This window comes from Pteropus alecto, unplaced genomic scaffold (genome assembly GCF_000325575.1).
Source record: "Pteropus alecto unplaced genomic scaffold, ASM32557v1 scaffold129, whole genome shotgun sequence".
NCBI lineage: Eukaryota > Metazoa > Chordata > Mammalia > Chiroptera > Pteropodidae > Pteropus > Pteropus alecto.
The window spans coordinates 667,477-686,159 of NW_006442597.1; the positions used below are offsets into that span (position 1 = coordinate 667,477).

Here is an 18,683-nt window from a genome sequence, read left to right on the forward strand (position 1 = left end):
TTTTGGCCTTAGCTTATAAGATAACTAAAGTGGGTGTAGACTGGTCATCACACCGAATCCTATGGACAAGGTACTTGCTTGCATTCATGGTCATGTGCCAAGATTCCACATCCTTGTCCTCAGCCACAAAAACAGCTCCATAGTCCCTTTTTATATAGGACAGGAGTTGATGTCAAGTAACCAGGATCCTGCCTCCTTAGGTATCAGACAGACACCCCCAACTAGTCAAGAGTGCCTGGGTCCAATTACTGGGCTAGAAGATTTTGCTTCTCAAGAACTCTTTGCAGTCCATGGTCTTGATTGTCATCACAAATCCTGGCAGGCTGAGAATGAGCTACAAGTTTTCTAGGCCCCTCATCTGATGACAGAGCTCCCAGCTTGCTGTTACCTCAAACTGTCCCCTTTCAACACTGCCAGGGTGACCAAGAACATCCACAGTGTGGTATTGCCAAAGCTGATTGAACAGAATACAACACAGGAGCTTAGGTGATGAGTGGCCCTAGGGGAGTTATACTGTTCGCAGGCTGGCACCAGGCTTTGGAACCACTCAGGGTTACCAAAGTGATATCATTGTTCTGCCTGACCTCAAAGATCATCTGCTGAAGACTAAAACAGGTCATGGACCCAAATGGAATGGTCTCGTTTGGGATAGACAGCACATGCCAAGACCCCGGGCTTCTCCATCGTGTGGCCCAAGAACCCCTAGATGTGCCCCATTGCAGAAGGTTGCATTATAGAAGGACCAACTACATTTTCTTTCTTTGTGGCCAGTGTGATCCTAAACTCAGAGTGGTGATACATCAAATGCATCCTGGCCTCCGTTCATAGGCCAGGACTACAGGCCATATCCTAAGTAGCTTTGGAGTCCTGCAGGTTTTTTCTATTATAGGTGTTCATCTTTTCCCATAGTTATTCCATGGGTTATCTGGGGAGAAGTTATATTATGGGCAAAATTAGGCTTGCTCTTGAGAGGTTGGTCTACAAGTCCAACTGAAAAAAGAGATCGTCCTCTAAAGTTGAGGTGAATGAGCTACTCAGTGGAGCTGGACATTCTAAGATGCACAAATATTTATCAGTGTGCTCATTAGTAGAGCTATGGCCTGAGAGATAAAATAGACTGTATATTTTAACTTTATTTTAAGTCGCATACTTTGGTCACCTTAAACCCCTGAAGGAAAGCATCAAGCAGTTTGATTCCATCAGGAGTCAGATCAAAGATGAGGTCACAGTTTAGGGACATTTTTATAATATGATGTGCTTCTGAAGAATGGCTATTCCCTGGTCAGAGGCATTCCCAGGGTGAACTGACAATGGGCCCCTGCAGCTCTCACAGTGGTTTAGTTTGCTGGTCCTGGGTGGCTGCTTTGAGGCAGCACAGACAAGACCGCAGCTATGTGGATCCTGCCATACAGGCCCTGCTCCCCCTACTGCAGTGGCCATGTTTCCTGCCTCCTACCAGGCAGTGGTAGCACCAGCCCAGCCCTTCCCTCCACATCAATAGTATTTTAAGCTAATATTCTGATCCCATACCACTAAGGCATAATTGAAAATTTTGTGACAATCTAATAATGGCTTAAAGTTATACCATTAGCTCACATGATGAACGAATCAGAATTAGTTGAGCTGCACATGACAGAAAACTTAGAAAAAAGGTGGTTGCAGGTACAAGTTTATTTCTCTATTGCTTAAGCAAATTGCAGAGTAAGTTTTCAAGGGCTAGTATGGTGGATTCATGATCATCAGGCTCCGCTGTCACCACATGGCTTCTAAAATCATGGTGTGAATCACTTTAGCATTTCAGGCATCAGGAATGGGGATGGGCAAACAAGGGCCCACCTTTGCTATTGAGAAAACTTTTTAGAAGTTGTAACACCCATAATTTTCATCTACATTCTGTTGGCTGATAAGTTAGAGCAAGGGAGGCTGGAAATTTAGTCTTCATTATATATGGCCATGTGGCTAATGAAAATGTGGGGCAAGAATGAAGTGCAAAATTGGGGAATACCAGCAGTTTCTGTCCCAGATGCTTTAGGGAATGCAGGAAAAAAACCTGAAAGAAATAGTTGATATTCTTGGAAAGACACAGAGCATAGTAATTGTCTTTTACATTTCAAATTATGTAGGTGTTTTTAAACTGTTTGGTTGACTTGCTACAGGAAGAGCAAGTTTTCCCTGGCTGTGTTGAGAACACTCACTTTCTCTATACCTCTTTCCAATTTTATGATTCTTCTTGAGGACCAGATTGGTAAGCAAGATCTTGTAATCACAAACCATTTTAATTATTTTACTTTATTAATTTTTATTTTTTTATTTTTATTTTTTAGGCAAGTCAACCCTTAGTTGACCTCACAGATTGCAAGGACCTTGTCAGCTTACAATCCCTTATTTTTTTTTTTTTTTTAATTTTTATGCCTACAGCACCTGATCTTCCTAGGTGGTCTCCCATCCAAGTACTAACCAGGCCCGACCCTGCTTAGCTTCCAAGATCAGATGGGTTTGGGCTTGTTCAGGTTAGCAAGGCCATAGACACAAACAGTTTTCTAATCAGCAAAATTTTAGGGATAACTCATGTGGGACACAGGCATTTTTGGAAAATAAAGGAACAAAGGACTCATTTTTAATTTTTGTTGCTTAGAATTCTGATGTAATGGGGTAATGAGAATTATTTTGAAATTTTTACTAGTGGTAAACCCTCACATATTCTAGGCCTACTCATATAGGTATACCTTTAGAAATATATTTCTAGTAGAATTGCTGAGTCAAAGGAGATGTACATGTAAATTCTGATTGATGGTACTAGATTGCCTTCTAAAATGGTTTTACCATTTTACATGTTGAACAAATTTTTATAGTTAAGACTGATGGAAAAAAAAAAACTGATGAGGACACAGTGACCTTCTGTGTTCTAAAACATTTTTTTAAATAAAATTTCCACCAGAGGGAGATGTTTAGCTATCAAAAAAATTTTAATTTAAATAATAAAGCTGTCCTACTTATAGAATGGTGTTATAATAAAACACAATAATACAATAGTAAAAGCAAAAGTCACCTAAAATCACATTAACAGAATGTTGGAACCAAAAGTGACTTTATATATTATCTAGGTCAGCTCCGTAATTTTATACAGAAACATACCCGGAGAATTTGAATGATCACTCTCGTTGGCACAGCTTTCGTTGTCAGATGTGGTTGGAACATGCAACTCCATTCCCCAGATTTACTGTCTGGTGTTGTTAGTGCTGTACTATTTATGCGGAATTGTAAGAACATCAGAGTTGACACGTGTCAGCATTCATAGTCCATGCAGTGTAATAAATAAGATGGTTGAAAGTTTGTGGGAGAGGGATGGAGTAAGTATCTTTTCAAAACTTCTCTTCTTTAAACCCAATGAAATGAATAAAACTATTCAAAAATAGGGAAATTTTTTAATTAAAAAAGAATAAAATCCTGTCACAGGCTCCAAAGAAATGTACCTAATGATGATAATCAAATGTGAATGAAAGAAAACACTGAAATCTTATATAGGATGCTTCATGAGGAGTATATTAATTTTGCAAAGTTAACAGGACCCTTTTCCTGAATGTCTCTACCTATAATCCTTAAGTCGTAGAGAAGAAGAACTTTGGACTTAAGTTAAATGGACTGTGGTAGAAAGGAATGTGTTGATGAGACTCAGGCTGGAGATTTGAGGTCAGCTTGTTTCTAAGCTCCATTCCCTCCTTTACTAATTGGGGAAGAGTGACCTGGTTAGCAGTATGACAAGTAAGAGAGAGATGGGTAAATAGCATGTATCTTGAAGTCAGCTTACCAGTGGCTAGACAGAATCAAGCTCCACCAAAAAAAAAAAAGAGAGAAATAGAGGGGCTAGTAAATCATAGACTCTATGCTGACAGGATTATTTGCCTAGCCTAATGGATGAAAGGCCAAAATTAACACACCCACACATACTCAAACAAAAGATAAGACATGCCTCAGATTTTTTTCTTTTTTGTAAAAACTCTATTGAGATATAGTTCACATATCATATAATTCAACCATTTAAAAAGTATACATTCATTAGTTTTTAGTATATTCACAGAGTTGTACAACCATCGCCACTTCAATTATAGGAAATTATCACCTCAAAAAGAAATCCCATACTCCTTATTACCTCTCAATCCCCCGCCCCCCCTTCTTCCCAGACCCAAGCAACAACTAATCTCTTTTCTACCTCTATGGATTTGCCTATTCTGGACATTTCATGTAAATGGAATCATAATATGTGGTCTCTTTAATTGGCTTCTTTCACCTAGCGTAATGTTTTCAAGGTTCATTCATGTTGTAGCATGTATTGTTACTTTATCCTTTTTCTTTTCTTGGCTGAATAACATTCCATAGTGAGGATATATCACAATTTGTTTATTCATTCATCAGTCGATAGACATTTGAGTTGTTTTCACCTTTCGGCTATTATGAGTAATATTGTTATAAACATTCATGTTCAAGTGTTTAAATAGACATGTTTTCACTTTCCTTATGTATATATCTAGGTGTAGAAATACTGGATCAAATTCAACTAACAGATGATGACTAATGATGTTGAGCATCATTTCATATGCTTATTGGCCATTTGTATATCATCTTTGGAGAAATGTTGTGATCCTTTGCTCAGTTTTTAATTGGGTTGTCTTTTTATTATTTGAGTTGTAAGAGTGCCTCTAGAATGTGTGTTTTTGATTACAGTGGTATATGCCCACAGATAGCCTACTTAAACTGCAGCTATTCCTAACAATTCCCACTGTACCTTCGAGCAGCTAAAAAGCTAAACGAAGATTACAAACCATCAATATTCATTTTTCCAGCAAGTCAGATAGTAATCCTACAAATGAGGAAGAGCTGAGGAGCTCAGTCTTTCTTAGGAAATAGCAAAAATTTTTAGACCTATTCCTATTAACAAAATTCAAAGCACAAAGATGGTGCAGAGTTCTTTCATCATCTTTTAGGACTTATGTAAAACCACTACCATGAAAGGAATTAATAAGAAAATGGAGATAAATGCACTTTGGAAGAATTAATCCAAGAAATACAAGAACATGCTATATAAAAATTGTTCTGACTCTCAAATGAAAGCATATAAAGAAAATTTAGTAAGAGTAAAAGAGAGCTGAGAGGGAGGACGGGGGAGAGAGAAGGAAGGAAGGTAGGAAGGAAAAGGAAGGAAGGAAGGAAGCAAGGAAGCAAGGAAGCAAGGAAGAAAATGATGATTATAGTGCTGAAAACTGCATTAGAAGTAGCCAGGAGTAGAATATAATATGGAGGATAGACTTGAGAAAAATCACCTGTAAGAGCAATTAAAATGAAAAAAAATCTGGAAATAGACAATGGAGAGTCAATATATGATTTTTCCAAAAAAAAAGAATAGAAAAAATGTGAGAGAAATTATAGGCAAATATGTAGTAGAAGAAAATTTACTAAAGAAGAAAACCTGAGTTTGCAGTTCAAAATATGTAACAGTTTATTTAGCAATCCCCATTATTGAATGTAGAGTTTTTGGGGGGAGGGAGGTTTTTTTGTAATAAGTAGCCAGAAGTCTTTGTCTTTATTACTTTAAGATAGATTCTTAGAAGTCAAATTGCTGGAACAGAGACTGAATGTGTTAAGTTACACATTGCCCAAATGATTTTATAGAAAAAAAAAACAAAACATCATCTCATTGTTTTAATTTACATTTATTTTATTACTAGTGAGAACGAATGTTGTTTTTCATGTGAATTGTCTTTTACTTCTTTGACTTTTTAGTTCATGTTCTTTGTCTTTTTCTTTGTAGTTTTCCTATCTTCTTGTTATATTTATGGTAAAAATTTTCCTGTTTATTGCTTCTCTTTTAGTCATAGTCATTTTTATATAGATATTTTGACTTTTTTATGTAATTATATTTGCTTATTTTTCTATTATTGTTTGCTTAGAGATTTCTTCCTTACTCACTTATTAACTTAAATGTCTATATTTCCTCTTAATATTTTATGGTTTCAGTTTTTAAGAAAGTAATTCATTTAAAGTTCATTTTGGGTTTTGGTAGCAGGCGAGGATCTAATTTTATTCCTTTAACAAATAACCAATATTTCAGTACCTTCTAATGATTACATTTTCCTCTTACTTGGTGGCATTTCATTTTCATATTTTTAAGCTATTTTTGTCTTTTTATTTTATTTAAAAGTTACTGTGCTCTGATACATATATATTTTTTTTAAATTTTAGAATAAGGAGAATTTATCTTCTGTTATTACTGACCTCAACATAATAATGGAGCCCACCTCATATTCAGAATTAAGTGAATTTGTGTCCAGGTAAGATATTTTAGAGATTTATTTTTTTAGGGATTGTTTTCACTCTATACTTTTGAATTTATAAATAAATATCAAAATATTTCTGAAAGCATCACACTATTATGGCTTATATTTAAGCCTATATTCTCTATATTATTCTTTCACTCGATAAAAATTTACTATGCTTTCACTATGCACTAAGCATTAAAATTAAAATGTGAGCAAAAACATATAATCTTTGATCCTCATAGAATTTGTAGCCTAGTCAGGTATTAAATAATCACAGAAATCTAAAATTATGCCTATGTTAAGTGCTACAGGGAAGAGTTGCATAATGCTTTTGAAGCACACATCAAAAATTTAACTTTGTGGGAGAACATGGAATGAGTTCCTGAAACTTGAGCTGACATCTGAAAACTTAGTAGGCATAAACTAACAAAGAGATCTTCAACATAATAGCTTGTGCATAGGCACTGTGCTAGGAGGGAGCATGGCATCTGTGAGCAACTGGCAGGATGCCTTAACCATTCGAGGAAGGCAAGAGCAGGGTAGTGTGATATAAAATGAAGCTAGCAAAGTATGGAAGGTCCACATTATATGGAGTTTGGTATAAGGAGTTTGATCACAGTCCTAAGATCAAAGCTGTTGAAAGGTTTCAAGCAGAGTCTAAGAAAGGCAGAGGTGTGACATCCTAGAAAGAATTATTCTGGATGCTGAAGGAAGAAGAGAATGAATGGGTGCAATAGTGGATGCAGGAGGGCCAATGACTAGGCAGTTAAGACAGTTCAAGCAAGAGAAGTTTATAGTTTGGACTAGAATAATGGTAGCTGGGTGGATTTGGGGATACTTAGGAAGTATAATTGAATGGGCATGGTGTTGGTTGAATAAGAGGGGTCAGGAGTTATTGACAGGGAAAAACTTCTTGATGATTGTGATTGCAGTAGTTGAGATAGGGAAAGTTGGAAGAGGACCGAGTCAAATGAGATTGTGATTTCATTTTGGACGTATTGAATTTGAGTGCCTGTGAAACACCAAAGTAAAAATATGGAGAAGGCAGCTCAGAAAAGGTGTAGGTATGAGACATAACATTGGAGTTATCTGCCAGTAGATAGAGGTTAAAGCCTTGTGCAGGAATGAAATTGCCTATGGAGAGAATATAGAGTGAAAATAGGAAAAGGACTGGAACTGAACCATGAGGAATTCTAAACTGCACTGCTGAATAGAAGAGAAGGATCCTGCCAAGGAATTTAAAAAGGAACTGTTTGAGAGGTGGGAGGAAAATCAGGAATGTGTTTTTGACCATTGACAACTGGGTATCTTTCACATCTTTAGATACCCTTTCAGTGTCTTCTGGATTGCATAGGTTGTGACAAGTAGTCTGTTAATATTGTTATTTTCTCATTGTGTGTATTTTGGTCCACCTTCAAACCTTTCTCTTAATTTCTCTTTTCCACAGTTTGTGCTATATCTAGGGTGTATTTGTGTGAAAATTTTCCACCATATCTTTTCAAATACTTCTTCTGTTCTCTACTTTTCTGTAACTCTAATTATGCATATGTTTGACAATTTGATATATTGTCTCAGTGTTTGGATGCTTTGTTCAATGCCTTTCACTCCTTTTATTTTTTTCCATTTCAGTTTGGATAATTTCTTTTACCCTATCTTCAAGTTTACAGATTCTTTCCTCAACTGTAGTCCAGTCTGCCAGTGATCCCATTGTAGGAATCTTTTATCTCTAATGTAATGTTTTTTAGTTGTAGCATTTTCATTTGATTCTTAAAATCTCTCTCTGCTGAAATTTCCCACTTATTCATGCATGTTGTCCAACTTTTCCACTAGATCTCTTAATGTATTAGTCAGAATTATTTTTTATTTAATGTTTTATTATGGAAAATTTCAAATATATATAAAAATAATATTATGATAATTAACTTGCATCTACCCATTAGGCACCTTTAACAGTTATCAATATTTTGCCAATCTTAGTTCATCTATTCTTACACAGTTTTTAACTTTTAATTTTGAAATAATCATAGGTTCATGGGTATTTGCAAAATAACCTATATATAAAAAGATTTCAAACACCCTCATCCAGCCTCCAACAATGGTAACATCTCATGTAATTGTGGAATGCTAACAAAACCAGAAAACTGACATTAGTAAAATCCAGAGTTTTTTCAGATTTTACCAGTTTTATAAGCATATCTATGCCATTTTATCTCCTGTGTAGCTTCTGTGAAACCACCACCACATTTAAGATACAAGATTATTTCATGGTTCCTTTGTAGTAGCTCATATTTTTTCCCCAATTTTTTTTTATTGTGATAAAATATATATAACTTAAATTTACATTCTTAATCATTCTTAAGTGTAAAGTTCAGTGGTATTAAATATATTCATAATGCTGTACTACCATCACCATCATCCATCTGTATAGCTCATTGCATCTTGTAAAATTGAAACTGTATATACATAAGCAACATCTCCCCATTTCCTTCTTCCTCCAGCCCCTGTCAACCACAGTCCTTCTTTCTGTCTCTATGATTTTTAATCATAGTTATTTTATAGTCTGTCTGATATTCCCAACATCTGAATCATCTTTGAGTCTAATTCTTCTGATTAGTTTCCACTGAGTAGTTTTTTCTTGAGTTTTTGTCTCATAATTTTTTTATTGAATGATGGACTTTATCTACAGTAAAATGGTAGAGACTGAAGCAAAGAGTATTTATGCCCAGAAATGGGCACATTTCTTTTATCAGGCTGTTAGTATGGAGATTAATTCAAGGTAGGCAGCAGTTGAGCTGGGTTTGGGATTTTTGTTGCTTTCATTACCTTCAGGCACGATAGGCTTCAAATACTTCCAGCAGTGAATTTAAATTCAATTCTTCTTTATGTTGAGGATGGGATTTTGAGAACTGGAGGGTTTACCTCAGTGTCCCAGCTCTGCTTGGCTCTCAACAGTCCCTATGTGTCTTTACCTCAGAGGGAAATCTTTCTTTGCACTTGACGCTCCATTAGCAGTAGGTGATGCTTGTTACTTGGTGTGAAGTTCACGGTGAGAACAAAGGGAATCCTATGTTTTCAGTATTGGGCAGCTCCTGTGGACCTGTGCCTTGGAGGTAGGGCTCTCCAGTATTCCTGCTCCTTCTTCCCAGTGCAGCCAAACTCAACCTGGGTCTGTAAATGGTCTTGGGTTCCTTGTTCCTCCCATAGTGGTAGCAGACATAGGCTTGGTACTAGTGTAGGTTCCTGGGCCCAGTGGGTTTCCTGCCCCTCTACAGAACAGAAGGTTTTTGTCTCTGGCCCCATTCCCGAAACAATGGATCTTTGCCTTGGTAGCAGGAGTGTTTACTGCCTCTCTCCCAGAGTCAGATAAGTTTGACTTCTGCTTCTCTCTTGAAGTAAGGGATTTTTTTCTTCCATTACTTTGCTGCCTCTTCTTCAATGGCTTAGGATGTTTCTTTCACGTCAGAGAAGAGTTCTGGATTCATTTTGTACCCTAGCAGCAGCTGATCACCTCTTCATGCCTGTGCCACTGGTGGGAGCTCTCTCCAGGCTGCTGCCATGACCCCAATCTTTCTGATGGAATCCCTTTGTGTCTCGGGTTCCCATCTGTTCTATGGTGATATTCTACTTCACATTTGTCTTTAAGAATTTGTTGAAATTTTAGCTGATTTCTTGTTATCCACTTGTGTGGTGGCTGCTTCCCTCCTCTATGTTTAACCAAAGATGAACAGTTTATGTTTCCTGCCCTTCTTTGAGGGAGAGAAATGTTACTTTACTTGGTTACCTTGTGACTTCAAGTCTTTGATGAGCTAAAGAAAGGTTATGATTTTATAGATTATTCAGAATTTCCTTGATGTTAGGTTGAGATTAACCTTCTTTGCAGCTTTTTGCATCCTAAGTAGCAGCAGAACTCTTTCCTGATTTACTTTGCTTCTCATTCTGGAGTTTGAGACATATAATCTTTTTATCTTCTGCATCTGATTTACCCTTTCTTTATATCTTATCTCTTCATTATTCTGTGCTTATTTCTAATTATTCCTCAGGTCTATATTTCAGTAATTATTTTTTCATTTTGTGACTAAACTGCTCTTAAAACCCCATCCATTGAGTTTTCAATTTCACTGACCATACTTGTCTTTTATAACAGTTCTATGTATCTCTTTTTCAAATTTCCCTTTTTTTTTAAATAAAGAATCTTGTTTTTTAATAGTTGCTTTTCCATGCAGTTATTTTAGATTATCTCCTTAGATGTATATTCCAGTAAAGGATAAATATTTCTTCAAGTTGTGTCTAAGCTGCTGTTATTAAACCCATCCATTGATATTTCAACCTCACTGCCAAGACTGGTCATTTCTCAAAGTTCTCCTTTGATCTTTTTGACCTCTTTTGTAATTTACTTTCCTTTTCTTTCTTTTTTTGTTTTTATATATTTTAATTAACATACAATTAAATTGACTTTTTTTTGTCATAGAAGTCTTACCAATTTAACACAAATATAAATTCTTATAACTACCACCATAATCAGAATAAACAACAGTTCCCTAATACCAAAAAAAAAACTCCCTCATGCTGCCCTGTTTTAGATATAACTCCCACTCCCACTCCTGTGCCCCGGCAACCGTTGGTCTGTTCTTCATCAATAGAGTTTTGCCTTTTCCAAATAGAATCACACAGTATGTAAACTTTTGCAACTGGCTTATTTAACTCAAGATAATACCTTTGAGATCATCCCTGTTGTTGCTTGTATCAATATATTTTTCCTTTACATTGCTGAATAGTATTCTACTATATGAGTATTCCATAGTTGACCTATTTACCCACTGAAAGACATTTGGGTTGTTTCCAGTTTTTTGCTGTTATGAATAGAAGTTATATAAACATTTGTATAGAGGGTTTTGTGTGAATGTAAGTTTTCATTTCTCTTAGTTGGGGTAGGCAAACTGATTTACAGACCAGCTGCCCATTTTTATAAAAGTTTCATTTAAACACAGCCATACCCATTCCTTTACTTATTGTCTATAGTTGTTTTCATGTTATAATAGCAGAGTGAAGTAGTTGTAACAGAGACCATATTGCCTACATGCCTGAAGTATTTACTATCTTGCCCATTAAGGAAAGTTTACTGACTTCTGCTCTAGGATGAATACCTGGGAGTTAGTTTCTTCCGTCATATGTTAAGTGTATTTTACTACCAGGCCATTTTCTAGATGGTTGTACCATTTTGCATTCCAGCCAGCAATACATGAGAGTTTTGGTAGCGCCACAGTCTCGTCAACATATGGTATTTATGTGTTTTTCAATTTAGCCATTCTAGTAGGAGTGTAGTATATCTCATTTTCCTAATGGTTAGTAATATAACCATCTTTATATGTGTTTAATTACCATCTGTTTATTTTCTTTAGTGAAGTTGATGTTCAAGTCTTTTACTCATTGCTTTATTGGGTTATTTGTTTTGTTTCGTATTGTTTTTGAGCATTCCTTTGCCATTTTATTTTCTGACAACAGCACTACAGAACAAATTTTGACTATTAGACATGAAAAAGTTATTTTCTTCTATATACAGCAAAACTTTGATATCTAAAATTTATTCATCCATCCATTATTCCTAAATCATAGCAATGTCTATTCTTAAAAAAAAATTATCTATAAAAAAACATAAATATGTATATTTCCATATAAAAAGAAATATATTTCCAGGACATTGCTTCCAGGTCAATTAGTTCTGTAAACTTATTATAAATACATTTGAAAATGCAGTCATTAGTAATAATGTAATTTACAATTAAACTTGTCACTTAATCGAGTGATGTCATATATTTACTTATAATGGTTTTCAGTATTATGGGCCTGCTTTGAATATCCCATAAAATGTCTAAATTTAAGAAGTTGCTTCATTTCTTTTCTTACTGTTGCTCTGAGAGTTTTTATATACTCTGCATATAAATTCTTTGTCGTATATGCAATTTCCAAATATTTTGTCCCATCCTGTAGCTTGTCTTTTCTTTTTCTTAATGGTATCTTTCAAAGAACAAAATTTTTTGATTTTAAGAATTTCTCATGTTTTTGGTATAATGTCTTGAGAACTTTTAGCCTAACCTCAGGTCATGAAGATTTTCTTCAAAAATTTTAGAAATTTTTATAATTTTATATTTTACATTTAGATCTATGATTTATTTACATTTAATATAATCGATATGTTTGGATTGAGGTATACCATTCAATTATCTTTTCTGTTCTCTCTTGTGAGTTTTTTTTTTGTTTGTTTTCCTTTCATGCCTTTTTTGGATTATTTGAATACTTTTCAATATTCCATTTTAAGTTGATTTTTGCTATATCTCTTACATATGTAAAGTGTATGTATATATATAATTTCTGATTGCTATAGAGATTAGAATTAATCTATTTTTAGTCATGTGTTCTACATACATTGAAACACTGATCAGATGATATTATAAATCATATTTTCTGCCTTTTTACATGTTTTAAGGAATTTAGAAGAAGTAAAATCTGATACATTTATGCAGACTTTTACCATTTTAGTTGCTCTTCCTTCATTTCTGATATTCCAGGTTTTTCTGTGGTATCATTTTCTTTTCAGCTGAAGAACTTTCTTTAGTATTTCTTTTTGAGTAGATTCACTTGGACAAATTCTTTTAGTTTTCATTTATCTGAGACTATCGTTATTAAACTTTTGTTCATGAAAGATATTTTCACTAGATATTGAATTCTGGATTGACAGGTCTTTTCTTTCCATATTTTAAAAATGTTATTTCACTTCCTTCTGGCCTCCATGGTTTCTGTTGAGAAATCTACCTTCTTTGAATCCATGTTTCCCTGTATGAAATGTGTCTATTTTTCTCTGATTTCAGGATAATTTCTTTTTCTTTTATTTTCAATTTGATTATGATGTGTTTAGGCATGGATTTCTTTGTGTTTATCATCTCTGGGACTACTTGAGGTTCTTGAATTTGTCTTTTTACCAAATTTGGAGTTCAGTCAGTATTTCCTCGAAAAAAAATTTTTTTCCTCAATACTTTTTCTCCTTTGCTTCTAGGTCTCTGATGACATAAATATAAAACCTTTTAGTGTTGTCCCACATGTTCTTGAGCCTCTGTTTGTTTTTTCAATCTTTTTCTTTTTATTCATATTGAATGGTTTCTGTGTAACCACCACCACAATCAGGATATTGAACAGTTCCATCAACACAGAAAGAAATCTCTCATGTTGTCCCTTATAGTCACACCCTCTCTCTACTTTTAACACCTGGCAAAACCTGCTGTGATCTTCATCACTAGAGTTTTTGCCTTTTTCAAAATGTCAAATAAATGAAATCACAGTGTGTAACCTTTTGAGACTGCCTTCTTAGTATTCCTTTGAGATTCATCCATCTTTTCACTTCTGGGTAGTATTCATTGTATGAATACTAGTTTATCCATTTGCCCATTGGAAAACATTTGGGGTATTACCAGTTTTGTTGATTATAAGTAGAGCTGCTATAAACATTCATTAGAGGTTTTTGTGTGTATATAAGTTTTCTTTCTCTAGGGTGATTAATCAGAAGTGGAAATTGCTGGGTAGTGTGATAAGGATATGTTTAAATTTATAATAAACTGCCAACTTTACTAGAGCAACCATACTATTTTACATTCCCACCAGCGATGTGTGAGAGCAACTGATAATATTTTAGTGAATTAACTTCTGGTATTCAGCTGGTTTTAAACCTAATATTCCTAGGAATTTTTGAAATTAAAGTTTAGACTTTTTATTCTAAATTTCTCTTTGTTTTCCTTTGTCCTTGAGAAAGAGGCATTTAAAGTTATTTTACTTTTCTGACTACTCCAGCATTTTGTGAAAGAAATCCATGACATCTGTTTTATATTTAGTGAAGTTTGGACTGTGCTTGGGAAAAATAAATAAATTACAATCTCTCTTACAGCTATATGACACACAATTTCTTTCTATAATGGAAAACTACATATGCTGTAATAGAGTACCTTTTATGGAAATGTAAATGGGGTTCATGGAATTGTGACTTACTCCACTTTTAAATAAAGTTCTTTTTTAAAATTTATGTAATGGAACAGTCTGTTTCTCTTTCTCTCTCAGTGTCTGTAGTGTGTGTTTATATTTTGGCCTTGTAGTTTTGAAGATTTTTTTTTTCTTGGCTCACTCCCTCATCACATGATCATGAACTTATTTCTAGCTACCTTGTTTGATAGAGATGAAAATATCATGTCACTTTGACCTGTAAATTCTAATGAAGTAACTGCTACTCTTTATGGGCTTATGTTCTCTGAAGAGTATTTTTTTCACTCAGATGTTAAAAAGGTATTTGTAATAGATATTGGAATAAGTTTTAACACTTAATCTCGTGTTTCCTGTAAAATATATGTTTATGTAGCTGTCTATTAATGCAGCTACTCTTATTCATTCTTTTCTTTGCGTCCCCTTTGGTCATTTGTTCCTCTGTTCCCATTTCCTGCTTTCTTTTGGATTATTTAAATATTTTTTAGTATTCTGTTTTAATTTATCTGACTTTTGGGCCATATGTGTTTGTAATTTTTTTAATTGGCTGCTAGAAGGATTGCAGCATACATAACCTAACTTTTAACAGTCTACTTAGGTTTAATACTTTGCCACTGTAAGTATAGTCTGGAAAACTTATAATCATGTAGATTCCTTTCCCTCCCTGCTTCATGTTACAATTTTCATATGAATTACATTCATATGTATGGATTGAAAACTCAGTCGGACAATGTTATAATTTTTACCTTTTTTTTTTTTTTTTTAACATCTACAGCATCTGGTATTCCCAGGTGGTCTCCCATCCAAGTACTAACTAAGCCTGACCCTGCTTAGCTTCTGAGATAATTTTTACTCTTGACTATTATACATAGTTTAACAAACTTAAGAGAAGACTAATAGTTTGTTATGTTTACCCAGATTTTTACTATTTCTGTTGCTTTTCCCTCATGGAACCTTTTTAGAACATTGCATATATCGTGGCTCTGTTCTCCTAAATACACTGGTGTGCATTTATAAGAATAGAGATATTCTCTTATATATTCATAGTGCCATGATCGACTTTATAAATTGACATCGATATAATACTTTTATTTAATTTGCCATACATATTCCAATTTTGGTAGTTCATCTAATAATTATCTTTATTGCATTATCTTTTTCCTTGTAGTACATGATCCAGTCTAGGGTCAAGTATTGTATTTATTTGTCATGTCTCTATAGATTCCTTTATTCTGAAACAATTTCAGAGTCTTTTTTTGCCTTTTATGACTTTGCTATTTTTAAAAAATACAGTTCTTCTACCTCCCCTGCCACCTGTATCCAATAGAATGTTCTTTATTTTGTCTTTGATCTTTTCTTAGGACCAGTTGCTACTTTGTATATGGTAAAATACCATATAGGTGATGTTTTGTTCTTTTCAAATATCTGTCCCTCAGAGGTGATTTTAACTTTGATCATTCAGTCAAACCATTGCCTCATTCTCCACTACATTATCACTGTTATTGTTTTTTTCCTTCCTTACAACTAATAGGCAGTCTGTAGGTAGACACTTTGTGACCATACAGATACTACTCTTCATTATAATTTTTACCTAGATTTAGCATCCTCTGATGATTGATTTTTTTCCAACTCATTTTCAAATGTACTTCCTCTACATTTCTCAATAGCCATTATGCCTTGTGCTTAAGAAATAAATCTCTCTTCTCCCCTATGTATGTGTGTTTATATGTACATATCTCTTTATTATGGATATAGTTTTATTCATATTTTTATCAGTGACTTATAATTCCTTACTCTTCTTATATATTTTGGTGCTCAAATTATCTTAGATTTGATCAGTGAGAAACCCTTCAAGCTGGCTCCTGAATTTGTATGGGATCTTCTTATTGTATTTTCGAGCACTTCCTTATATTCTGGAATTAAAAGATTTCCTAGGCTCAAGCAATACCTCTCCTATCCCAATATGTAAATTTAAAAATAAATACATGTGTTGAAAGCATATTATATACTTTGTACTGTATTAATCTTTAAGAATATAATGATGAACAAGATATGTATTTTCTGACTTCATGAAACTGACAAACTAGGAATGAGCAAAACCAGTAATGTGTAGTAAATGATGAGATAATGCTATGGGAATGTAGTGCATACCTACTATATGGCAAGCTTTGTTGTCAGTGCTTAATATGTAGAAGTGAACAAAACAAAACATCTCTGCCCTCATAAACTTGTTTTCTAGTATGGGAAACAGTAAATAAAACTGATAAAAAGTAAGTAATACATAGATAAATGTTATGAGGAAAATAAAGTAGAATGGGATATAGGGAATGCACAGGGTGAAGGCGAGGTATCCATTTATATTTATTTTGTAATTTTTCAATTATAGTTGACATAAATATTAGTTTCAGGTGTACAATGTAGATTAGACATTTATATAATTCAAAAAGTGGTCACCTCGATAAGTCTTGGAGCCATACATAGTTATTACAGTATTATTGACTATATTCCCTATGCTGTACTTTACAACTCTGTGACTATTTAAGAGATTTGTATTTCTTAATTCCTTCACCTTTTTCACCCAGCCCCCAACCCCCTTCCCATCTAGCACCATCAGTTTGTTCTTTGTATCTATGAGTTTGTTTGTTTTGTTTAATTTATTTTGTTTTTTAGATGCCACATATAAGTGAAATCATATGGTATTTGCTTTTCTCTGTCTGTCTTATTGCACTTAGCATAATAACCTCTAGGTCTATCCATGTTGTTGTAAATGGCAAGATTTCATTTTTATTTATGGCCAAGTAATATTTCATTGTATGTATGTACCACATCTTCTTTGTCCAATCGTCTATCCAAAGGCTGTTTCCATATCTTGGCTATTGCGAATAATGCTGCAATGAATATAGGGTTGCATATATCTTCTTGAATTAGTGTTTTGGATTTTATCAGGTAAATACCCAGAAGTGGAATTGCTTGGTCATATGGTTATTCCATTTTTAATTTTTTGAGGAACCTCCATGCTGTTTTCCATAGTGGCTGTGTGAATTTGCTGTTCTACCGACAGTGCATGAGGGTTCTTTTTTCTCCACGTCCTTGCTAACAGGTGTTGTTTGTTGATTTTTTTGATAAGATCCATTATGACAGGTGTGATGCGATATCTCTTTGTGGTCTTGATTTGCATTTCTGTGAGGATTAGTGTTGTCAAGCATCTTTTCATATGTCTACTGGCCATTTGTATGTCCTCTTTGGAGAAATGTCTACTCATTTTCTCTGCCCATTTTTTAATTGAATTGGTTTTTTTTTTCATGTTCCTTATATATTTTGGATATTAATCCTTTATCAAATGTATCATTAGTGAATATTTCTCCCATTTGATAAATTTTTTTTCTTTTTATTGTTAGTTTCCTTCACAGTGCAAAAATTCTTTAGTTAGATGTATTCCCATTTGCTAATTTTTTCTTTTATATTCCTTACCCAAGGAGAAATATCCAAAAAGATATTACTAAGAGCAATATCAAAGAGTTTATTGCTTGTTTTCTTCTAGGAGTTTTATAGTTTCAGGTCTTACATTTATGTCTTTAATCCATTTTGAGTTTACTCTTGTATATGGTGTAAGAAATTTTATATTTTTGCATGTCTTGGTTTATGTTTCCTAACACCATTTATTGAAGGTACTGTCTCTACCCCATTAAGTATTTTTGCCGCTTTTGTCATAGGTTATGTGACCATATCGGAATGGCTTTATTTCTAGGCTTCCTGTTCTGTTCCATTGATCTATGCATCTGTTTTTATGCCAGTACTATGCTGTTTTTATACCAATAGTATGCTGTTTTGATTAGCCTTGTAGTGTAGTTTGATATCAGGTAGAGTCATATCCCCAGCTTTGTTATTTCTCAAGATTATTTTGGCTGTTCAGGATCTTTTCTGGTTACACATGAGTTTTAGGATTATCTGTTCTAGTTCTGTGAAAAATGCCATTGGTATTTTGACAGGGATTGCATTGAATCTGTAGATTGCTTTGGGTAGTAAGGACATATTAATGATGTTAATTCCTATCCATGAGCATGGTATATCCTTCCATTTATTTGAATCTTTTTAAGTTTCTTTCTTTAGTGTCTTATAATGTTCTGAGTACAGGGCTTTTAACACATTTGGTTAAATTTATTCCTAGGTATTTTATTTTATTTTTGATGCAATTATAAATGAATTGTTTTCTTTATTTCTCTTGTTGATAGTTCATTATTTATATAAAAATGCAACTGACTTCTGAATATTAATTTTGTATCTTGCTAATTTACTGAATTCATTCATTAGTGCTAATAGTTTTTTGGTGGACTCTTTGGGGTTCTC

At 34.0% G+C, this 18,683-nt stretch overlaps 1 protein-coding gene and 1 pseudogene across 2 annotated transcripts in view; one reads left to right on the forward strand and one right to left on the reverse strand.

Moving 5' to 3' along the window:
• CENPP (centromere protein P) overlaps positions 1 to 18,683 on the forward strand; it is a 207,293-nt gene that overhangs the window by 21,113 nt on the left and 167,497 nt on the right. For both annotated transcript variants that reach the window (XM_025040468.1, XM_006922811.3), the window contains exon 4: positions 6,238 to 6,326. In XM_025040468.1, coding sequence (XP_024896236.1) covers positions 6,238 to 6,326 — 89 coding nt within the window. The remainder of the gene's footprint in view (positions 1 to 6,237; positions 6,327 to 18,683) is intronic.
• LOC112471816 lies at positions 2,410 to 2,528 on the reverse strand (annotated as a pseudogene).